A 24512-nucleotide genomic window follows, 5' to 3' on the forward strand; every position below is an offset into this window, starting at 1 on the left:
ATTTCTCAGTACAGCTTTAGCAGAAGCAACAGAGCTCTCACCTAAGTTAAAAAAAAAAGGGAAAAAATCAAGTTTAAACCCGTTAAGATCCTGGATAAAGCTCACATTTTACAAGCACAGGGAAGGACCTTGCTTTTGCCATTCATCCCAGCAGCTATGCCCAGTAAAAAAACAGCTGCCAAAATTACTTAAATCTAATCAGACAGTGCATAGACAGGTCCTTAACTGGGGAATCTGACCTCATCCACAGCCCCACAGGAGCAATTAGCTGCAGTACCTTACAGAGATACACAGGGCCCGAAATAATCAGGTGCCCTCCCAAATGCCAGGTGTACAGCCCTCTGTTACAGCACAAATTAACATCATTAATAACAAGCCTAACTCCCCAGAGAACAGAATTTCAGCCTAACACCCCCCACACAATCACCTTTGTGCTCTGGAGCAGACACTCCCAGGGTTACTGCCAAGCTTCCCCTTCAGAAGCCTTCAGCCAGAGGCACGGCAAGCGTGGCCAGAGGCAAGCTGGGCAGGCTGCAGCCCCTGGCATTGCAGCAGGGGCTGCTTTGGGCTCTGTGCAGCTCCCTGCCTCTGTAAATCATGACAGGCTAAAAATGGCCAGATGACAAATCTGGAGACGAAATGATGAGCAGGCCACTAGCTCTCCTACCCAAGGAAAGGCAGCTCTAAGCAGGGCTCTGCAAAGAGGCCTCCTTCTTGAACATGTGCAGCAGGGGAGAATTCCACCGAGTATCTGCATATGGGATAGGAAAAAGGGCAGTGATGGAAAACTTCCTTGGGTGGGAAATGACACTACTCCCACTGCAGGACCCCCCCTGCAGCCCGGCTGGGTCCCCCCCTCTCCCTGTGTCACCATTATTGTCTCTTTATGGACGAGAGAGCTTCCGGTTGCCATGGAGGGGAGCAGCGCAAACACAACTCGCAGCTGGCGTGAAATGTAATCCATGATGTGACTATTCATAGCTCTGACACAAGCAAGCTAAATTCAGCAGGAACCCTTCGCTTTCTCAAAGCCACCCCTCGGCCTCTCCAGTGCCCCGTTTCACTGTGACCAGGGGAAGGATATTTTCCTTCATGGCAAGAGAGACTCCCGACCTACAAACCCAGCCCTGTCACCCAGACACAAAATGGCACTGACTTGTTTCCAGGCACCACTCTGGCCTGACTCCAGCAGGAACAGAGGAGACAAGATGAGATCTTTTGCTGCATCTAACGCCTTCTCCTCATCCTAGGAGTCATTACAGAAACCCAGAGAGCAGTTTTAAGCCACACTTCCAGGCCTGGCCAGCAGTGAGGGTTTGCTGAGCAGCAGGACAGAGCAATGAGCTGTGCCATGCAGGAGGTGAGCAGCACACCCTCTGTGCCTCCCCTTGGCTGCTCACTCAGCCTTGCAGCATCACCTTGCCCAAGCTCCCCTGGAAGCCAGAACAGCTTTTGCAATCACCAGCACCACCATTCCTCTCTCTCTCCCTCTCTCTCAGTGCCCATGGCCTCTGTGGACCAGTACAGAATAAGAATCCTACTCTGTAGGATGGTAAGGCAGAGGAAAGTTCACCACCCAAACCCCTCATTATTCTGCTGGCACAGGCAGCCATTAAACACAGCTCAGAATCTTGTAAACTTTTCTAGATATGGAAAAAAGTTCAAGGGCTACAACGCTGCTGAAACAATTGCCAAGTTCTGACATGGCAAATGGTCACTTTCCAAAGCCAAAGGCAAGTGAGCTAAAAAAATAAATAAATAATTACAATCAAGCTTCTGGCAGAACTGCACAGTTCTTCTGAGGAGCTCTTTGTGACACATCTAAAGGGAACACCACAGATCTGCAATGAAAAGCATCCTCAGGCTTAACCAGCCCAACTCAGCACTTCCAAAGCCTCTCAAATCAAGATTCCTTTTTCAGTAAAGTCGGAGCAGGTAAAGAGTAACACCCTGCTGACTTGCACACCATCACCTACTTTTAGATCATTGTGGTTTATACATGTGACAGGTTTGTGTTCCATGGTAGAAGGTGTTCACCTGCTCTTCTGCAGCATGAAGCCACTAGCAGAGGCGTGGCCTGACCCCAGAGACTGTTTTCTTAACTGGTTTACAAAGCTCCCTAGCTTCAGAAAGCTGAAAGAAACCAGCAGCCAGCTAAACAACATTTTCATAGCCCTAACAGCAGAATACTTCATGTATGACACACAGGACATAACTCGCACTGAAACAGAAGTTAGGAAGTTATGGTGGGGGAGCAGGGCTGCTCTGAAATCCCAGCACACAGGAAACCTCTTTCCAGATTGCACTAAGAGCAGAAAGGTTTTCCAGAGATGGAGAGCTGGCAGAGGCATGGAGTTAGCAAGGAAGAGAAAAAGAAGGAAGACACCCAAGTATAACTCAGCAGGAACACGAACATGACTTCTGCAGACAAAGCACTACAGGCACACATCCATCACCACACACCTGCCAGTGCCCACAGCTGGTCTGTATGGACACTTGGCAGGGCAGCAAGACCTGCCACTGCTCCTGTGCCCACAGTGCCCACAGCTGGTCCATATGGACACTTGGCAGGGCAGTGAGACCTGCCACTGCTCCTGTGCTTTTACAGCCAGCAGCCTGAAAAGGTACCAGTGCTGTGGATGCTTCCTCGCCATGGCCAGGTTGCTTCTTTACAGGAAACTGGCAGGCAGGTTTCACCTTTCGATCCCTGGATAAAAAAGGATGCTGAGTGAGCAGGCAGCAGGGTTCTGGCACCCTTGCCAGCAGCAGCACACTGCCCTGTGCCTGCCTCCTTCCCCCAGGCAGCAGCCCCACCTGAAGAGGAGCTCACTGCATGCTGCATCCAGTCAGACCACAGAGCTCTGCACTGGGTTCCTGTCATTTAAAGACCACACAGCCTCCCCTGCAATCAAAAGACCATTCAGGACACTGAGGCTTATCTGCTGAATAACAGCTTCAGGAGCAGAGTTTCTGCAATGTCAGCTTCCTAGGGACTTCAGAAACAACTCCTGAAACTGACTTCTCATAGTGCCCCTTCCTGCTCCTGCTAAAGCAGGAACAATAACTCACAGCAAGGAGGATATGAAACAAAAATATATAGCAAGACCCAAAGAAAATGTGGACACAAGATCCCACTTCACAAGCCCACACATTTTAGACAGCTCTCTGCCTTATTCTATCCTCTCACCTGCTGCCAGATTGCATAACTAATGATACAGTTCACAAATCAGCCCTTTCTTTACCCTGTGCTGGGCACCTGCAAGTGCCAGAGAAAGTGCACAGATGAACAACTCCACACTCCAGAAGAAGGCACTGCTGTGCCTAAATACTCTTTCTGCCTCTACAATACATTGCCTTAAAGGCAATCAGAGAGACTGAGCTTCAAAACATGTATTTTTAAAGGAATGGAAGCTGAGTTATGCAATGCAAACCCAAAGAACAGACCTTCTCCTCAGCCATAGCACTGGAGGGCAGCAGCCAGACAAAAGGCACACTAAAAGCAGCCACTGACAGAGCCACCTGGCCTCACTGCTGGCAGGGAGGAATTCTGCAGGAGTCCTTCCCGGAGAGAAACTGACTGAGTTAATTGTCTGTGCTCTGAGGAAAGAGCATCCTGCAGCCTTGCTGGCATTGCTGCACAAGCAGCAGATAGAGCTCCTGTCCTTCCACCTGTCAGCTCTGAGACAACCCAAAAAGCTTTCCAAACAGCTTTGCATCAAATTTACTTCAATGAATAAATCTGTTCTTACACCACAGCATCAGGCACATTGTTGTATACTTAAAAACAGGAATATGCATTCCACCTCAGAGGATTTCCAAGGAACTGCTGCTGCACACACAGCACCATCCACCTCCACACTCCCCACCCAGGAGCAACCACCAGCGAACTCGCACCTCCCAAGGCTGCTACACGGAGCCCTGCTTATACCAAACTCACTCCATCACCTTCTGGCACACAGCTGTGCTCAGAGAGCTACTTAGGAGGCAATGACAGTGAAAACTACCTCACAGAGATTTTAAAATGTACTTATATAAACCAACACACTAATCTCCCCCAAATAACAAGAGTTAAGGAAATGAGCCCCTGTCAGTCTGGTGAAGATGAAGATTCAGGACTTATGTGTGCCTCTGTGCCCCTCCAAAGCCCATTTAATCACATCCTCGAGGGCCCAGCGAACTGCACTTTTAACCAAGACGGAGGGGAAGTATACAGGTTACCAAATCCATCCACTGGACCGAGGAGCACGCGGTGCTGAGGGCCAGTGCATGAGCCCTGCGTGCTCTGCACAGCATCGGCGGAGAAACATGAACCAAAGCTCACGGGGTCAAGGCTGCGGCCCAGGCAAGTAGCCACCCCTGCAAGCTGCCGCTCGTCCTCTCGGGAACACAGGCAGCGCCTCCTGCGCCGCAGCGAGCATGTGGAAAACCCAACCACAGTCCATGACCCGACGAAGGGAGGAAACCTCCGGAACAGGCCGAAGGCCTAACGCGGGGGAGGAGTCTCTGGGGATGAGGCCCTGAGGCCTGGGTGAAGAACGGGAATCTCCAGGGAGGGCAGAGTCGGTACAAGGGGACGAATTTCAGGAGACAGGTTCGGCTGGAGCGGGACAAGGCAAGACTCTGCAAACAGGCCTCGAGAGGGTCCAATCAGCCCCGGAGATGCGAGGAGGTGGAGCAAGGCCCGACCACGAGGCCTCGCCCGAACCGGACCCCGGGAGTGCCCCCTCGCCGCGTCCCAGCCTCGCTGGGGGGACCGCGGAGCCACGCCCGGCACGTGGCGGGACGGCAGCGCCGCGCTGAGGCCTGGGGCGGGGATGGGGACAAGGCTGGGCCGGGGTGAGCGGCATAGCCGCGGAAGGCCCTCGGTGAGAGGCGGAAGGAAGGAAAAGGACGAGAACGGCTCAGTGGCGGAGGACAGGGCCGCGCCCCGCCGCGCCAGGCCTGGCCAGGCCTACCCACACTCACCGGATCCGCTCCGCCCGCGGCCTCCTCAGCAGCCAGGCGCGTCCTCCTCCTCCGCACGCACTTCCGCTTCGCGCGCGCTCACCGCCCGTCCGCGAGGGCTGCCGGGAGCCGCAGTCCCAACCCCGCCGCGTTCTTTGGCTGTTGGCACAACGCGGACTACAATTCCCAGCGATCATCGCGCACCGCGAATGTAATTTCCGCCTCCTCTCCTGGTGCCACGGGGAGGGCAGAGGCTTCCGGCGGGGAGGGGCGGGGCTGCGAGGGGCCTGGCCGGGAAATGGCGGCGGGGGCGGGGGCGATGGCGATGGCGATGGCATAGGGTGTTTTCCACCCTTCCCGCGGTAGGCGGAGCCTTCTCCACCACCGCCCGGCGTTCCAGAGCTGTCCCCGCCTTGAAGGGGAGCGAAAGGAGTCCGTCGCTGGAGGGATCGTGCAGCCGCCCTTCCCGCCCAGGCGGTGCAGGCAGCAGCCCTCAGTAGCTGGAGGCGGCTGCTTGGCTTTTCTTGCCTGCCCTGGGCCTCTTGCGGCCGCTCACAGGCTGCTGTGAGGAGGGGTCATTTCCCTGGCAGTGGTCTGCTGATGTGTGATGGCAGCCAGGACGAGCCTGCTGCATCCCTGGGAGGGAGCAAGTTGCTGAAAGAGCAAACAGTGCTCCAGGGCCAAGCCCTGACACAAGGGTAAATGTGCCCCTCTGGTACTCTGGGTCTCCAGAGGTGAGCCCTGGTAGAATCATAGAATCATAGAATCAAGAAGGCTGGAAGAGACCTCAAAGATCATAGAGTCCAACCTGTCACCCTAAACCTCATGACTATCTAAACCATGGCACCAAGTGCCACGTCCAATCCCCTCTTGAACACCTCCAGGGATGGTGACTCCACCACCCCCCCAGGCAGCCCATTCCAATGGCCAACCACTCTCTCTGTGAAGAACTTTCTCCTCACCTCCAGCCTAAACCTCCCCTGGCGCAGCTTGAGACTGTGTCCTCTTGTTCTGGTGCTGCTTGCCTGGGAGAAGAGACCAACCCCCTCCTGGCTACAACCTCCCTTCAGGTAGTTGTAGACAGCAATGAGGTCACCCCTGAGCCTCCTCTTCTCCAGGCTAAACAGTCCCAGCTCCCTCAGCCTCTCCTCACAGGGCTTGTGCTCAAGGCCTCTCACCAGCCTCGTTGCCCTTCTCTGGACACGCTCCAGCAATTCAACATCTTTCCTAAACTGAGGGGCCCAGAACTGGACACAGTACTCAAGGTGTGGCCTAACCAGTGCTGTGTACAGGGGTACAATGACCTCCCCGGTACGGGGGTAAATCCATCCTGTTGGCAATGCGGGATCACCCCAGTGCTGAAGGGCCAGGACAGCTGCCAGCCCAGCCCTGCCCCACAGAGCACCACGGCCCTGGCAGTGACCCACAGCTTCCCATCCCTCAGGCACACAGCAAGACAAGGTGGTGGCAGTTGTCCACTTTTATTATTGGCAAAGGTTGTCCGGATGCATAACACTGTCACAACGGCACGGAGAGCAGCGTGGCACCTGCCAGGCCCCAGGTGCTCGGGCAGCACGGGGACACCCAGCACACACGCACAGGCACATGGGCACAGGGAGCAACCTTCCCCCGCAGCCGAGCTGCATCCCTTCTCTCTGTGAGCCCCAAGTCCTCCCACCCCACGCGGGGCCAGGCTGGCATCCCCGGTGCCTGGCCGAGCTCTATTTACAGTATTCACAGACATTGTACCCAGCAAGTTAAATAACTACATTATTACACCACACGTCTGGGGCGGCTCTGGCAAGGCTGCTAGGGTGGGGATGTCAGTCTGATAAGGTGCATATTTAAAATAAAAAAGAAAAAGAAAAAAAAGAAAAAGAAAAATCCAACAAAACAAAGTAACAGAGAAACCAGGTGTCCCCCGTGGCAGGCAGGGAGCTGGCAGCCACCTTGATGAGGGGTCCCACGCTGCCCCAGCCCCCTGTGGCAGGGCCGGGGGCGCACGGCAAGTGGAGGGGAGCAGCAAGGTTTTTGTTCTGACAACAGCTACAGTTCTGCGTGGGTGTCCGGAGTCAGGAGGCTTGTGGTGGCCCCATGGGGACATCTGCTAGGGCCCAGCTCTGGCCCTCACAGCACCTCTGCAGAGGAGGGAGGGTGCAATGGTGAGACCCAAGCAGCTGTGGCATCGCCCAATCCTCCCCTGTGCCGCACATCCCCGGTCTCACCTGTCACCTGGGGGGGCTTAACCACAGCCTGCTTGAGGAAAGGCTCCTTGTCACCAAAGGGGATGATGCTTGCTGGGCTGCTGCTGTGGTGGGAGAGCTCCAGCAGCTCCTGGGAGCCCTCTGTGCCTGAGAAGCCGTTCTCATGCTTGCTGGGCTGCACACCATTCACCAGTGATGCTGGGGATGCCACCTCCTTGGCTGGGGAGCTGTGGGACAGGAGGGCTGGAGTCAGCCAGGACCCCACCTCACCCCAGTCCCCCTGGCCACTTCCATGCTCACCTTGGCTGCAGCCCCTCACCCACCAGACCCTTTGGCCCCCCTGAAGTCCCCGTGCTTGGTGTCTGTGTCTCAGGGAGTTCCTCCTCCTTTGGCATCGGCCCCACACGCTTCTCGCAGCCTGGGGATGTTGGCAGAACTCCTCTCAGCCAGAGCCCCAGGTAGGAGCTTGGCTGGGCAGGAGCAGAATGGGGCCACATACCTCGGACATCCTCTGGTTCGGCTGCTTTCCCATTCACCACCTTTTTGTCCTCCTTCTTCTGCAGGGAGAGGAGAGCAGTAAGGGGCACTGGCAGCTCTTTGTAGGGGCAGAAGGGCTCTGCAGAGTCCCCCATGTCCCCAGACACCTTGGAACAGGGGACAGGCACCCACCTTGGTATCTGCTGCATCTGACTTGCGTGTCCTCTTCATGATCTCCTCCAGGCGCTGTGGGGCAGAGAGGGGCTTGTGCATGGTCCTCACCAGCAAGAACTGCCCTGGGTGCTGGGCAGGACCCCTGGCAGGAGGAGCCCCTGCTGTGTCACGTATCCAGGAGTGCCCCCAGCCCTCACCTTCTTCCTCTCCAGCCGCTCCTGCTCCTCACGCTGAAAGTGCTTCTCCCGCTCCAGGCGCTGCCGCTCAGCCTCTTCCCGCGCCCTTGCCTCAGCCTCTTCCCTCTGCAGCACAGCAAGGATGGGGTGAGACAGGGCAGGGATAGATGGGATGGGGCAGGGTCAGTGGGGACAGAGTGCTGAAGTGGCTCAGCACAGCCCTGCCCCGCATCCTCTCCTGCCACTCTGGGCACTGAGAGATTGGTCTGATCCTTTTCCCTGCATCCCACTGGGCTGGAAACCACAGGAGAGCATCCCTGCCTTCCCTCTCCATCCCACTTCTTCCTTCCCCATCCCCTCCAGCCCAGACCTGTCTCTGCAGCCGCTCCGTCTCCTCCCGCTCAGCCTGTGCCCTCTCCTGGGCCTCGCGTTCCTCCTGCAGCCGCCGCTCCTCATCTCGCCGTCGTGCCAAGGCCTCCCTGCGGCTTTGTTCCTCTGCTGCCTCCTGTGCCCGCTCCTCTTGCAGCCGCCTGTGGGGAGGGAACCGTCAGCAAAGTTGGGGGTCAGGGTTGGGGGCCAGGGGGAGCAGCACTCACCTCTCCCGCTCCTCCTGCTCACGGCGCTCCCGCTCTTCACGCTCCCGCTGCTCGCGGGCCTGGCGACGTTTCTCTGCCAGCAGCCGGGCAGCCTCCTCCCGGTCTGTGGTGCCAGCTGAGGGTCGGGCTGGGGGGGTGGCTGGCACAGGGCTGGGGGTTGCAGGGGCTGGAGGGGCTGCAGGATGCATGCAGGTCAGTGCTGTTCCTGCTCCCCCCAACACTTCTGCCCCTCCCACCACCCTGTACCCACCTGCTGCTGGCTCTGTGGGCACCTTGGGGGGCTCTGTGGATACCTTGGGGGGCTCAGGAAGGGTTGGGGGTGCCGGGCTCCGTGCCTCCTCTTTCTTATCACGTGCCTTCACTTGGCCCTCCTGCTCCCCCCGCTCCTCCCGGGCCCTGGCCCGCACCTTGGGAGAGGAGTGGGTGCTGCGGGGCAGGGGCGGCTTGTGGGGAGAGCCCAGGGCTGGGCTGGGGGATGCTGGGCGGGCTTTGGGGGTGGCAGGGGATGAGGGACGGTTCTTGGGGCCAGGGCTGCAAATGGAAGGAGAAACTCAACGTTAGCAGGCAGCCCCCATGGAAGTGGGGCAGGGAACAGAGGGCTGGGCAGCCCCCGGGCAGCAGGTCTCTACCTGCTGTCCGCTGTGGGCGGCAGCCGGGGCTGTGCCCCTGGCAGTGGCTGCCTCTTCTTGAGGCTGCGCTCGTGGGACAGGGCGCTGCGCTCCTTGGCGTTCTCCCGCTCCTTCTCCTTCTTCTCCTTCTTCTTCTGCTCCGTTGGGGAGAGATACAGACAGCATCAGCACTGGGAGCTCCGCTTGGCTGGGAGCCATGCTGTACCCCACAGCCACACTGGCACGGAGAGCTCCCCACAGGAGGTGGCACTCACGGGTGAGGACTCGGTCCTGCGGCGCGGCGTGACCTCGGGGCTGGCAGTGGTGCCCTTCCGCCTCTCCCAGCAGCGGTGCTGCAGGCGGTGATTGTGGCAGGGGCTGAGGGGGCTGACAGAGGCTGAGCGAGGGCACACCGGCACTGAGGGTAGGAGTGACCACACGTTAGGGCAGAGCTGGCACAGCACTGCTACCGGCTCTCTGCTGGCTTCAGGCATCCTTCTCCCTGTCCCCTGCCTGTGCCAGAACAGGTGTGACCCTGTGCCCCTCAGCCATTGCTCACCCTGCTCTTTGCCATTCCCAGCCAGCGTCACGGCGCTCCGGCTGCGTGCCAGGAAGGACAGGGTGGGCGTCATCAGCCGGTCCACGATGCTGCTCTCCCATGGGCTCAGCTGCAAGCTCCGGTCTGGGGAGAGAGAGAATGAGCCTTAGCACGTCGCTGAGACCCCAGCCCTGCAGTTGCTCGCAGGGAGGGAGCAGCCAAGCAGTTGTGGCAAGGCCATGGCATGTGTGCGGCACCAGGACAGCCTGCAGCTCGGCCCTGCCAAGGAGAGGTCCCCACTGTCCTGCTCAGCCAGCTGAGCAGGATGAGGGCCATGCAGGCACAAGCATGGGTGGGCAGCTGGATGCCCACAGGATGGGGCAATGGCACAACGGTATCCCTGTGCCCTGCAGACACCTTGGCCACCGTGCACCCACAGTGCCATGCCAGGGTGCAACCCTGCTGACCGCAGTCCCTTCCATTCTGTCCCTCTCCTTGCACCTGGCACTGGTGGGCACTCTTCATGTGCCTCTGTCCTGGTGTGATTGAGCCCCCAGCATGCTGCAGCATGCTGCAGGAACACCACCAGGTGCGCTCGCCCCAAGAGAGCTGTGCTGAAGTGGCTGAGCATGCCGTAGGAGCCACACCAAGCTCATGGCACCCAAGGAACAACGGTCCCTGGCCACACTGCTGGGCTCAGGGCTGCCACTGGCTGCCCTCCAGTGCACATTGCTGGCACCCAACACCCCATGGGTGCAAGGGAAGCACCCACAGAGACAGAGCCCCTTGGCCCCTGTCCACCAGGGCCCATGGTCAGGCCGGGAGCAGCACCTACTGCCAGCAGTGGAGAAAAAACACAGCCATGGGCGCATCACAGGGCACTGGGCCTGGCACAAGCCCAGGGAGATGCTGCTCCCACCCGGGCAGTGCTGAGAGCCCCTGGATGCCTCTGCCTGGGCTGAGCCCCAACACTGGAGCCACCTGCGTCACCAGTGCCCGCAGCCATCCTCGTCAGCTGCTGCAGTTATTTATACCCTGCCGGGGAGGCGCACACCCATCACCAGGCAACCCCGAAAAACAACAGCAGCCCCGGCGCTGGGTGCAGCCCTCTGGCTCAGCCAGCAGCCTCCAGCAGCTCGTCCAGGGCCAGGACGACCTCACAGCACCTGACACAGCACCATGCCTGCAGCCTCCGTGGCACCCAGCCCCCGGGTGCCTGTGAGGACAGGCGTCATGGTGGCGGGCACCAGCACCGTGCCCAGCCCTGAGGAGGGTCTGGTGACAGATAGCCCCACTCTGGCTGCATCTGCACCCACCAGAGCTGTTGTGGGGCAGGGAGCCAAGGCTCCAGGCCCCTGTCCTAGCACCTCACAGGGCTGCCAGCACCCAGCTCCTCCTCCTCCTCTTCTTCCTCCCAGCCTGCACCAAGCCTCAAGGAGCCACCAGCCAGCTCCAGCCTCCTCCCACAAACAGCAAACGGCTTCTCCTCTCTCCGCAGGCACCGTGCTGCAAGGCAGGGCCTAGGGATGGGGGACCCTGGTCTCAGGGGGCTCCCAGCGCTGAGATGGGGACCAGGCTGTGCCCCCTGCGCTGGGGCAAACGCAAAGGGCTCTTACTTCTACTGGGAGAGTTCCAGAGGGTGGCAGAGGATTTGGAGAGCCGCTTGTTGATTATAGAGTCGACGTGTTTGGGGAGGTTTACAGCGGACACTGAGCAGCGGCTCGCACCTGGAGGAGGGAAAAGACACAAGGGAATTAAGGTCCCGGGGCTGGGGCTGCGCCCCCCACATGCAGCATGCACGGCCGCGCTGGGGCACTGAGGGCAGGAGGTGGCAACAGAGACTGGGGCCAGAAGATGTCTGGGAACATGACACACAGCGCTGGCATCCGGTACGGCACGGTGCCCGAGCCCCATGAGGAGTCATGCTGGGATCATGCAGGGATCTCTTACTCAGGGAGCCAGGACAGTTCCCAGGCCACACCAGTATCCTCAAAAGCAGTCTTGGGAACTGGGAGCCATGAGACCTTGGCAGTACAGGCCAGCAGCCAGCCCAGGGGGAGCAGGTTGAGGGCAGCAGGTCCAGACAGACATAGGACAACACTGACACTAGTGCCAGGTCACTAGGTCAGTGCCAGGAAGGTGCTGGTGGCCAGCAGCACCTCCATAGGGCACCAGGACCCTTCCACCCCTCTGAACTTCCCAGAATGTCTCCACAGGAGGTGGCACAGGGTCTAAGATATCCCCTTGAGGGACCCTGCCACACGTCGCACCACAGACTCAGGGTCTGTCCTCAGGTGTGCCACAAGCCACAGCTGGATACACGGCACACGGACACACAGCCCAGACAGGCATAACCAGAACATGATGCTGCTACACAGAGCCCAGCAGGCACAGCCAGGCACACACTGCCTGTACCAATGTGGTACTATGAATATGGTGCTGGGGCACACAGCCTGGCACACAACACCTGTATACACAGCCTGTCCAGGCACCTTTGGGGCTGCCACAGCCACCCCATGGCACGAGAAAGGCAGACAGACCCCAGGGGCACAGCACTCCTCTCAATGCTATCAGCCGTCATCAGACGTCCCAGGCAAAGCCAGAGCCCACCAGCACAGCCCTGTGTCCTCAACAGTCAAGGCACAGGGGAGACCTCCACATTTCCAACCCTGCTGCCAAACCCCATGGGGTGTCCCTGAGGAGCCCCCAAAGGGGGAGGCCAGCATGGCTCAGTGCTCCAGCTGTGGACAGTGGGAACAGCTGAGTCTCTGGCGAGGCACCCAAGAGCAAACACAGCAACTGTCACCCCCCAATGGGAGCTGGAGGGGCCAAGTGCTGCCCCCACCCAGCCACCAGACAAGGGGACACAGCACAGAACAGAATCCCGTGAGAGACAGCAGCAGCCTCGCACGGCTCCACAACCCACACCTGGCTCCTCCTGGCTGCTGCAAACGCAGGCAGCGTGGCCATGGCATCCCTGCAGCCAGCCAGGGCTGTCCCCAAGCACATTCCTGCACAGAACGGTGACTACGACGCACAGCCCCCGACTCACCCAGTCCCAACCAGAGCAGGAAGTGCCAAGGGACCCCCTCGGGCCCTGGCACTGCCTGAGGTGATGGCACCATGACCATAGCAGAGTAAGGCTGAGCTCCTTGCACAGCACACCACAGAGCTGTGCCCAGCCACTCCTGCCACCAGCAGAGCCACGGGGCTCCAGGTGCCCATCATCCAGCCCGGCACTCACCATCCTTGTGTGCAGGGGAGCCGTGCAGGGCCCCAGCCCAGGACCACCGCTGCTGCCGGATCTCTGCCCACGTCTTCTTGGCTGACCGCTGGATCGCTGCCTCATAGCGCTCCTGCCCGAGGGAGAGGGACAGGATGAGGCTGGGAGAACGAGGCTGGGGCTGGGTACAGCCTCCTGGCATGCAGGTATCACAGCCATGGGGATGCTTGCGTGGAGCAGTGATGCCCACCCTCGTCAGGGTGTGTGTGCCCAAGGAGCCCTGCACCTTTAAGGATGGGCACCACGAAGAACAGCAGCTCCCAAAGGGTTGCCAGAGCCATGAGATCTCCCCGAGGAGCACATCCCCAAGTACCACTCCCGTGCACCCATGCCTTAACATCATAAAGACCTTTTGCAGCCTAACCGAGTCTAATTCTGACCCCACCTTGTTCTTCTCCAGCTTCTGCCTCTGCCGCTCCTCCAGCACCGCCCGGCGCTTCTCCGCCTTCAGCCGCTGCTCTTCCAGGCGCTTGCGCCGCTCCTCCAGCTGCTTCTCCCGCAGCAGCCGCGCCTTCTCCTCCTTCTCCAGCCATAGCACCCGCTTGGCAGCTGCATGAGGCACCCGGGGCAGCGTGGTCACACGCGAAGCACGGCCCCGGCGAGCCCCGCAGCTGGGACCCGTGCCCGTGCTGGCGGCGTGGGTCCGAGGGCTGCCTCTGGCCGAGGCACGCTGCTGGGCGCCCTGGGCACGCAGGGCAGGCAGCATCGCGGCCGGCCGGTGAGGGAGGGGTTTTGGCGAGGACAAAAGGGAGGCCGGGAGCCCGCCGAGCCGCGCCGGCGAACAATGGGGGAATGAGGGTGGAAAGAGCGCGGGGAGCAGGAGGCCCCAAGCGCGGCACAGGGGCCCCACTCGCCTGCCGCCACCAGCGGCTGCGGGGCTGCCGGCAGCTGCCTGCACATGGCAGAGGGATGGGCACGGGGCTGGATGCACCTGGGGGGCAATCAGACTGCGGGGAGCAGCCAGGGGAGCGCAGCAGCACGGGTGGTGGTCTGCCGGGGTGACAGTGCCATGCCAGGGAGACAGAGCCAGTCGCACAGCAGCTCCTGCCTGGGCTCAGCTCATCACAGCTAATGGGATTGCCCATGACCCGGTAAAGCTCCTTAGCTTCTGCCTCCCCTCCATCCACTTTCCCTCCCAACACACGCCCTGGGGGTTGCCAGCCCTGTGTCCCACCCGGCTCCCCCAGCCCCGTACCCAGGTACTTGGCCCTCTCCTCGCGTCGCTCCTTCGCTTGCTTGTGCCTTGCTTGGGCTTTCTGAGTATCTGCAGCAGGAAGACACAGTCAGAGCAGCACCTGGCCTCCCCAGCCCCAGTGCCATGATGGCATCAGCAAGGCATGGAGGCATCGGGGAGTGCCCATGGGGTGCCAGCATCACTGGAGCACCCCTGGTCCCCCTGGCACCCACCTTGTTTGGACTTGGTGCTGGTAGCAGGAGCAGGTGAGGCTGCAGCTGGGGAGGGGCGGTCACTCCGGGGAGTCACATCCTTTGAGGGCCCAGCTGTGCCACCCGGGGGGCTCTTGGTATCGGAGGGGGCTGCTTCACTGGCAGCTGGGGCTGGGACAGCATGGGGCAACGTTTCTGCTGGGCAAGGGGCAGCAGTCGCAGTGTGGATGGGGCCATGCTGGCTGCTGGCGTGGGGCAATGCCTCTTCTTTGGGGTGCTTTGTCACAGGGGGCTGGGGGAGCCCAGGAGGGGACTTGTCCCAAGGGGGGACACTCTCTGCTGAAGGGGCCACAGCAGCAGGGATGGGGGACACAGGCTGTCCTGACGGTGTCATGGCTGCAGGGACAGGTCGGTCATGCTGTGGGGTGCTGCTCTCTGGAGGGGGTGTCACGGCAGGGGGGCAGATGGGCTGCCTGGAGGGGGTCACAGCAGCAGGGACAGGTGAGGTGGTCTTCTGGGAGGGCGTGGTGGCTGGAATAACAGGCAAGATGGGCTGTCTGGAGGGGACCACGGCTGGAGGGACGGCTTGGTCAAGCTGTCGGGGGGTGTGCCCTCCCTGCAGGGCATCCCCAGGCGTGTGGGGTGACAAGGTTGGGGTGGGCGTGCTGTCTCCCATCGGGGATGGTGGCTTCCCTGCAACACAAAGCAGAGCAGAATGGGTCACTCAGTGGGGGAGCCTGGGGCAGCCCTGTCCCCCCCAAACACAGCCCTTGGGGGTGCAGCCTTGTTCCCTGCAAACACAGCACTCAGGAGCAAGTCCACCACTGCCTGCAGGGGCTGGGGACAGAAAAAGGTGGCAGGACCCCAACTCAAGCCCTGCTGCTGCCCCATCTCAGGGGCACCCATGCTGCCCCACGCCGCGTGCCAGGCGCTGGGTGCACAATACACAGAGGGCCTGGCCATGGCTCTGCCAGGCACCACCACCACAAAGCCACCCTTCTTCCCCCGGCAGCTGCCACACTGGTCTCGCCATGGTGGGGACGTGGGGACCAAGACCCTACACAGGCAGGGGGATCCACGCGTGTCCCTACTGCTGTCCCTGGGGGCTGTGGGGCTGCTTCCACCGGTGCTGGTGGCAGGATGGGCGCGGGCCCCACGGCCTGACGTCACCCTGTGGCCCATGTCCCTCAGCGCCGCACCACGCCGCGGCCAGGCCCACAGGCAGCCATGAACTCATGGCACAGGAATGCACAGGACGAGGCCAGCGCCAGCAAACAGCCCCCTCCCCGCGTGGGGCCGGTCGCTTGCTGCCTGCTGGAGGGCAAGTGGGGGGCACAGTGCCTGCTCTGTGCACCCCTCATCCCAGCCAGCCCCGGTGGATCCCAAGGGAGCCTGCTGCATGACCTGGTGCTGGGAATGGGGACACGGTGCCAGCTGCCCTGCGAAGCCACAGCACGTGCCCTCTGCACAGGGTGGCTGTGCCAGGACTGCCCGCAGTGACCAGCAGTGGTGATGTCCCCACCCTCATTAACCAGCACCTTGTAACTGCACCTTTGGGGTGCTGAGACTACAGCTCTGACTCCCACACAGCCGGCAGCACCACCACCCCTGCCCAGGAGCGATGCCCAACCTGCCTTCATGCCAGGGGCACCGGGGCCTAGCCCCACGGGCACTGCATGACCTCAGCTGTGGCAGCAAGGCGTGGCAGGGACACCAGTGACCGGCACCTGCTGGCTCTGGCTGTGGGGTGATGTCATGGCTCAGCCGTGTTTGCAGAGCTCTCCACAATCTCCATTGAGGGGCAAAGTGTGGGCTCGGCAAACACAGGCCGGCGCCGAGCCTCCACCCTCTGCCAGAGCACCGGGGGCACGGCTTCACCCCAGCTGCCACGGACCCCAGCACCCACAGCAGCACCCAGGAAGGGGCTGAGGGTCCTGCTGCATCCTGCCAGCATGCCGGAAATAGTGCCATCAGGGTTGACCCACCCTGGGCTCCACAGGGGACAGGGCCAGCCCCGGCCCCCCCGCAGACCCCGGCAGCCTTCCGGGTATTTTGTGCCGCAGGAAGCCAGCCCATCCCCTGGCCTCCGTCCTGCACATCCCACGGCCCCATCGCCGCACTCTTGAGGTGGCCCTGAGCTTGCTGCATGGCCGGGAAGGTGCCGGAGCTGCGTCCAAGGGATCCTCCACCCTAATTCCCAGGGCTGCCCCAGATTGGCACCTGCAGGCAGGGGAGCTTGGCAGCCCCACAGATGCCAGCTCTGAGGACAATATCCACAGTGGCATTGCATGTGTCCCAGCTCAGAAAGGTGCCCCCCTGGCAGTGCTCTGGTGGCATAGCCGGGCACTGCCAGCTGAGGAAAGCTTCAAGGGCAGGCTGACACCCTGGAGCAGATGGGAATGTCTCCTGTGGGCACAGACGTGCAGGGAGTGGAGCGGGGGGGCTGGCAGGTGCCTCCTGCTACCATCCACCACCAGGCATGGAGCCCTGGGCACAGCCCTGGGTAGGATCTGTCCCACCCCACCAGTCTTCTGGCCAGGGCAGGGCTGTTTGGCACAGCCAAAACCCCACTGCACAGCCAGGGCCAGCCCTGCTGCCATCTGTCCCTGTCGTTGCTCCAGCACGGCAGCTGCCCTGAAACCCAACGCTGCCTGCACCCAGGCGTGCGGGCGTCCCCTCTCCCCCAGCCCGGGCATTCCACAGGAGATTAGCTCCCTGGCCCCCCAGACATGCAGGCATGGTTCCCTCACAGCCCCCAGCCCAGTGCTGCTGGCACAGGACAGCGCTGTGCCCAGCTACCAGCCACGGCTGTAGGGTGAGGTGCCGGCCCTCGACATCATCCTGTCACCCAGCTCATCCCAGCTCCTCCCAGCTGGTCCATGAGGCACCAGCACCCACACCACCAAGCAGTGCTGGCACCTCCGGCCTGGCACTGCCCGGTGCAGCGCTGCTCCATGGGCAGCACGGGGAACGTGGGGATGCTCAGCCAAGCAGAGGCAAATTCCCCGGTGCCGTGAAGCGAGAGCACATCGAGGCCCGGCGGGGGACTCCGGTCAGAAGGCAGCAGCCCTTGTTCCCCGGCCGCCGCACAGCCCCGCCGGGCACTTCCCACGAGGGCGGGGGGCACCCTCCGCGCCTTAACCTCAGCTCCCCCCGGCCGCCGTATCCTCACGTACCCGCTCTGTGGCATGGCCGGGCTGGCCACGGGATGCTCTGCGTGCTGTGCCCACCTGGGGCTGGGGGCATCAGATGAGGCCCAACTGTACTCTGGCACCAGAGAAGAGCAGGGCTGGTGGGCACAGCAGGGACCTGTTGCTGGCTGCTGCACAGCCACCCAGATGGATCACAGCGCCCAGCCACTGACCCTGCCACTCTGGCCATTGCACAAGTCCCAGGGACAAGGTCCTGAGGGGAAGACAGCCTCAAGAGGCACAGGGGACTCCCATGTGTCCAGTGCACCCTTGGGTCCTTCCTGTTGCAGCTGCTTTCCAGTTGCCTCAATGGCAGCCCCATGGCTATGCCACAGAAGGGGGTAGGACAGGTCCCCAGGGCCTCCCCTCACTGCCAAAAGGTCCCGGTGCTGAGTGGGGTGGCATCTGTGGCCCTAAGGCCAGGATGCTCTGGTTGGTGTACAGCAGGGAGAGTAGGTGCAAAAGGCCACTGCCATGCCATGGCTGTGGAGTACACAGAGGGTGCTCAGAGCCCTGGCACTGCCCCTGATCCCACCCCATCTTCATACTCTCAGATGTACTTCAGAGCTGAGCCTGCTCCCATCCCACCCAGCTCCTGGGATTTCCCAGTGCTGCAGCACTCCTCGCACCTGGATGACAAGGACAGTGAGTATTCCTGGCACAGCCCTGGCACAGCCCCGGCATGTCCTTGGCACATCCCAGCCGCAGGCACAGTGCTGACGCACACCCTCAGCCCCAGCTCCCATGCCATGGGCAGAGAGAGGCGAGTTATGCCAGCAGCCCCACACCACAGGGATGGAAAATGCCACCCTGGCAGCTGCTAACAGCAACAACACCCCGGTGGCAGGGGTGTAGATCTCTCATGATGCTGCTGCCCACAGCCACCCACACCTTGGCTCTGGGCAGCATGGGTGCTGTATCCGAGGCTGGTTCCTCTCCCTGCCAGCTCAGAGCCAGCAAAACGCAGCCAGCAGTGCCAGGGCAGGTCAGGCACTGTCCCACGGCGCCCCACGTGCTGCCCATAGCTCTGCTCCGGGGACAGGACTCCAGGGCCAGGAGGGGTGTGGGCAGCAGTGCACCCAGAAGGGCACAGCCAGATGCCCACGGTGGGTGCTGGGCAGGAGGAAGGGACATGGCAGTGGATTGCCCACCCAGCTGCAGCCACACTGTCTTTGCATCTCTTTGCTCCAGGTACAACTGGTTGGGGAGAGGGCTGCAGCACCCACTGCCCAGCACTCCCCAGCATGGAGGACTAACCCCCATCTTCCTGGGGTCCATACCCCACCAAGGCACCAGGACAGGGGGCATGGAGGGGTAGCTATGGGAAAACTGTGCCAGCCCCTGGGTTGTGGCAGAGGCTGCTGAGGTCCTGTGGCTCAGCACCCAGCCAGCAGTGACATGCCAAGGCAGACAGCAACAAGGGGAACTTGGGAGCTGGAATCTTGTGGCCAGAGCAGGGCCAGAGCTGGGGGGTTTCCAGGGTTTAAAATACAGACAGAGGAAAGAGGCAGAGCTGCTGCACCACCCCAGCACCCCCATGGCAAACTTGCTGTTTGGCTGTGGCCACAGCACAGCCCCAAACAGATTGAGGGCAAGGTCAGGCAGCACCTGCCTGCCATCCATCTGGGCAGTGCCGACAGGAGATGCTCTCGTCCTTGGGGTGACCCACATGGAGCTGCCAGTGGCGAGGGCAGCCAGCACCTAGGGCAGCTGGCCCAGCCACGCTCCCAAGAACCTGTCTGCTAGCATCACGCTGGGAAAACAGAAACCTAGCTCCAGTGCAGGGCAGGGGGCTCCACACCTGCCAGGATACAGCCTCATAGGGAGCAGGTACCCAGCACCTCCAAAAAACAGGTCCTGAGCCTCACAATGCCGATGCGGGCACCTACCGGGGCTGAGGCGGTGCAGGACCCGGCTGCATTCCCAGCAGGCTGCCTGTGCCGTCCCTGCTCCCGGCCCTCTGACCAGCAACAGCTCTGCTAACTATTTTGGACATGGCACCACGGGATTGTCACATCCCTGCTCCACACGTCTCATCACGTTGCTCTGACGGTTTCACAGCAGCAGCTCTGCTGGTGTCCCAGCGCTGGGAGAGCCCCTCAGCTGCCTGCTCCCAAAGATAGGGGCTGGCTGACAACCAGCTCACCCTGCACCCTGGCTCTGCACCGGGCTGGAGAAGCTGGGGGAAAACCGGATAAGAACAAACTCCTGCCTGCTCCCTGCTTTGGTCCTCATCCCTCTCACCACTTCTGGGGCTGCATCCCACCTGGTCAGTTTCATGGGGCCACTACTAGCTCCTGCATTCCCAGCACCGCCAACTGCCCCATACCACTCCAGGTCCTGGTCCCTGGAGTGAAATCCCATCCCTGTTGGCAGCCAGGACATGGCAGACCGCGGGGCCTCTAACCCACGGTAGGCAGTGAGACAGGGAACAGCCTGAGCTACGCAGATTATCCAAGTGAGAGGGACTGGGATGGTCCCCAGAGCAAGAAATACTGCAGAGCCCACCCCAGCACCATCCTCTGCTCGCAGCAGCGAGAACACCACTCCCCTGCACCGGGGAACCGAGCCTCCGGGGGCAGGGCGCGGGGCCCACCGGCCACGGGAGAAGCTGGCATGGCCGGGAGCTGCCATACCTCTTGCCCAGGCAGCGACGGGCTGGAGAGGGAAGGCAAGGCCGAGGCAGGCTGCACGCCGGGCAAGCTGGAAGGCTGCGGAGGCGGCGAGCGGGACACACAGACAATATGTCTGCAGTGCAGGACGCACCGTGAGGCCAGGGATCTGCAGCCAGCGCCTTCAAGAGCCACCGATAAAGGGGCACTTTGGCTTTGCGGGGAGCCGGCAGCCATCGCTCCGAACCAGCCAAGGCCCGGGAGGCTGTGGGCGATGAATCATGGCGTGGCCGTGGGCAACCGGGGCCGAGGGGGAGGGGAGCTGCCTCTCCTCTTCCTCCATCGGTGGGAAGCAGCCTCGCCACTGAGAGCCCTGCTTAGTCACAGCCCCGCGCCGAGAGCGGCCGGCGGGGCCAAGGAGCCCTTGGCCGGAGCCCTGCGAGGAAGAGCCAAAGCAAACCCTCTCCCCGAGCCTCAGTCCCGCCAGCCACCGCCCTCCCGCCTGCCCAGCCCTGGGCCGGTGGCAGAGTTCATCCTGGGGCAGCACTGGCACCCGACCTGCTAGGTCATGCCCATGGAGGGGGCAAGCAGAGCTGGTCCTGGGCATGCATGGGGGGAAGCGCCTGCACCCCTCAACCCACCGCTGGGCAGTGCCGGCCGCCGCTGCTCAGCAGGGCCCTGCCCGCCGGGACCCCGCAGCGGCACGCGGAGCGGAATCGGGGCCAGGTTCCGGGCCGGGGGAAGAGAAAGGGCAGGGACGGGCGCCGCCGTCCCGGTCTCCCCCAGAGCCACGGCGGGGCCGACTCCGGGACGGCTCCCCAAGGGCAGCTCTCCCCGGGCCGGGGGCTACGCGGCTGCGTCCCACCCCAAGATGGAGGGACCATGCCCGGGCTTTGTCCCTCCTGGGTAAAACTCCCCGGCCTGGCCTCCGGCCCCGGCAGCGCGTCCTCTCGGGCTCCTCTACCGTCTCCCCGGGCCCCCGCCCCGGCTCTGCCGCCCGAGCAGCTTCGCGGGCGGCCCCGCCGCATCCTCCGGGCCCGGCGGCCGCCGCCGCCGCATCCACGCCGGCATCCGCACGGCCGGGTCCGGTCCAGCACGCCCCATGGCCGAATCCAATCTCCCCACGGCGGATCACGTACCCCCATGGTGGGATTCAGTCTCCTCACAGCCGGATTCAGTACCCCCCCGAGGATGCTGCTTTCCATGGCCGGGTTCCGCACCTTCCGTCCCCAAGACCGGGTCCCGCATCCCCACTGCCAGATTCTGCACCCCCACGCCCGGCTACTGCTCCCCACCGCGGCCCGGCTTCCCCCTACACGATGGCCGCATCTTGCACCCCGATTCCGGCGCGGCCCCGGGGTGCAGGAAGGCCACTGAGCCCCCACCGATACCGATACCGGTACCGGTGCCGGTGCCGGTCCCCCGCCGCGGAGCCTTACCCTGGGGCTGGGGCTCCCGCCCGGCGCGGCTCCTCTCCATGTCGTGGCGGGGAGGCGCAGGGGGCTGGCCGAGCCGAGCCGAGCCGTGCTGAGCCGCCCCGCTCCCCCCGGCCCGGCGGGGGAGGACGCTCCGAGCTCCCCGCCCCGGCCGCGCATCCCGCCCGGCCCCGCCGCCCCGGGCTGCTGGGGGTGGGGGCGAACGGGAGGGCGGGGGATTCTTTGCCCAGACTCGCCTCTGCCCGGCCCCGCGGCTCTCCGCAGGGGTCCCACCCCAGGAGTCTCAATCATCCTCCTGCAGCCACAGCGGGAACCTATGCTCGTCCCCTCTGGCCTTAGGCTGCAGCATCCCCCACCCCTGTCCGAGCACTCGCCCATCTCCAGCCCTTCCTCTCCCAGATTTGGGGGCTTGCACCCACCGTTGCCCACTCTGGTCACCAGTGAAGCTCTGGCCCTACAGGAAAGCCCCCCCCCCCTCCTCCTGCCCCTGGCCAGCACCACCCAGATCAGCACTGGGCACCCCAAACAAAATGGATTTTCCCCACCTTGGCTGCTCATGGGGCCTCGCAGCTGCCTCCTCACCACCCACCCATCACACGTGAGCCGTAGTCACTGCCAGCAGCCACCCCTCTGCTCCCAGGGGCTTCACCTCCCCCCACATCCCACCCTGCCTTGATAACGGGCTGGTAACAAGAGGCCTCCTCCAGACTGGAGCAGAGCCCTCAGCTCAGCCCTGCTCAGAAGGGAAACTCCTCTTGGCCTTGCAGGATACAGGAGCGGGCCAGGAGCGCAGCCCCCAGCCCTGCCCCACGCAGCATTCTGGAACGCACACACTGGGCATGGGTGTCTGCCCGCTGCAGCAGAACAGCCAAGGGCAGTGGGCACGTGGCAGCAGCAGCAGCTGAGGGAGAAATGCCGCTTGAGGGCTTTGTGGGGGCAGCAGGATCCAGGGGGCATGGCCCCATTCACCACACGTCTGGCCCAGCTAGCAGCACCCCACAGAGCACAATCTCTGGGTTCATGTTGATGTGCTGATAAATAGACTCAGTTTTCTGTGGGCAGCACCCATCGGAGATGCCTGGTTTTGGGATGATGTCACCACAGGGCCAGGAGATCCCTGCCACCCCATCTTCCCTCACCTACCAGGCAAACAGGTTTCCCCAAACCCCAGTCTTCTCCTCCGGAAGTTCATTCCTCTGACTCAGGGGACAGGCAGCAGGCAGGAAGATTCCCTGGCAGACAGACAGGGTGGCCCCGCTCTGCATTGCTGTGGGGGTGGGTCTATGCCCCAAACCACCCCGAACACCCCAGAGCCCCAAGCTGTGGCTGAGCCATCACCTTCCTGTGCCCCCCAGCCCCTGCTCACCCAGCTCAGCCAGGGCACAGCCTTCCACAAAACTTGCAGCAACCTCCCCTGCTGGCTGACTCCCCACCTGGGAATGCTGCACGGCCAAGCCATGGCTCCAGGATCTGCATAACAGTGGCAGGGGATAGGAGCACATGTGGCACAGGAGCATGTCCCAGTGCTCCTACAGACACAGGGGACACCCCAAGACAAGGACTGGGAACAGCCTACAGCCCCTCATTTCCATGGCACACAAGAGATTGTACAAAGCAAAGCCAGGGCCACTCTGTGACCTCCTCCAAGGGTGCTTATAAAGCCCCTGTGCCTCGTGTGGCTACAGCCCTGTGAGTCCTGGTAAGGCAGGCAGGGGACCAGCACAGCATCAGCTGGGAGCAGAAGAGCATCCCAAGGCTCCAGGACAGCCTGGGACTGGGTCTGGCCATGCTGAGAGTCCTTCTTCCCACTAGAAGGCCAGCCTGGAGCAGGGGGAACAGTGAGGAAGGGGCATCCATGGGTGTGCAGGGCCTGTGCCTGTGCTCAGCTGGTGCTCCCAGTGTGGGCAGCAGTGCAGAGGGCTCCTGGTAGAGGGCTTGTGGCTGCCCTGGCAGCCCATCGACAAGGCTTATACAACACGCAGAGCACTGATCGATCGCCCTGCTGCAGGCAGAGTCCCGCTGCAGCAGGGCTCCTGGGACCAGCCACCCTCCCCAAGCCAATGGAAAATCCAATGAGCTCACAGTGAACACACTGCCTGGCCCCAGCAGCTGCAGACCCCACAGCCCCCCGTGCTCCTCAGCCCCCCAGCACAGGGTGCCATGCTGCCACAGTGTGAGCTGGTGCTGTGGGAGTCTGGGTGCAAACAGGGATAAGGGTGGCAACAAAGTGCTGTGTGGGACACTCCATCCCACCCGCTGCACACACCCTCCTTCTTCAGCCCCTGAGCTTTACCCCTGCACCAGATTGCTCCCACCCTGCTGCTCTGTGTTTTGGAGCCCACACCAGGCAGCGGTTCCAGGGCCACAGGGGCTGATCTGAACCCCTGCCCCCAGAATGCTCCAGCTGACCCCCACTAGCCATGGGGCAGTGACCCAGCAGGAACCTGAGGACGAGGATCTGTCTCTGCATTCTGCCCCACAAGAGATAGGAGCAGTGCCAGCCCATTGCCAGCAGTGTGGCAGGGCAGCCACCAGCGACCCAGAATCTTGCCATGGGGCTGGCACTAAGCCCTGGTGCTGCAGGACAGTCCTCTCTGGGTGCAGGTGACAAATGGGCCAGTGATAGCCTCAGCCCTGTTCTGCCCCACCCCAGCCTTCGCCCGCTCTGTAATTATCCTAGGCCCCATGTGTAATTAGTGCCCTGATGTCATGGTGTCAGGCCTGCACAGCCCCACGAGCTCCCTGCCAGCACCAACTTGGCCTCCACCCCCAGGGCCAAAGGAGATCCCAGCCCTCCAACTGTCCTGAGGAACTCAGCTCCAGACCCTTGTGCACTCCCCACCAGCATTGCTGCTGGAGCCCTGTCCCACCCCTGCCCCACAGCTCC

At 62.1% G+C, this 24512-nt stretch overlaps 1 protein-coding gene across 1 annotated transcript; it reads right to left on the reverse strand.

Moving 5' to 3' along the window:
- Positions 1-7057: 7057 nt before the first annotated feature.
- Positions 7058-21668, reverse strand: MAP7D1 (MAP7 domain containing 1). Its single transcript, XM_054395249.1, is given in 19 exon segments — positions 7058-7082; positions 7170-7375; positions 7449-7566; positions 7648-7734; positions 7814-7871; positions 7997-8101; positions 8346-8505; positions 8572-8746; positions 8822-9102; positions 9141-9334; positions 9455-9597; positions 9739-9861; positions 11334-11444; positions 12962-13073; positions 13386-13549; positions 14196-14264; positions 14408-15079; positions 16114-16126; positions 21624-21668. Coding segments are annotated over 19 exon segments (2847 nt in total). The 3' UTR covers positions 7058-7071.
- Positions 21669-24512: the final 2844 nt, after the last annotated feature.

This window comes from Indicator indicator, chromosome 33, assembly GCF_027791375.1.
Source record: "Indicator indicator isolate 239-I01 chromosome 33, UM_Iind_1.1, whole genome shotgun sequence".
In the NCBI taxonomy this organism is placed as follows: domain Eukaryota; kingdom Metazoa; phylum Chordata; class Aves; order Piciformes; family Indicatoridae; genus Indicator; species Indicator indicator.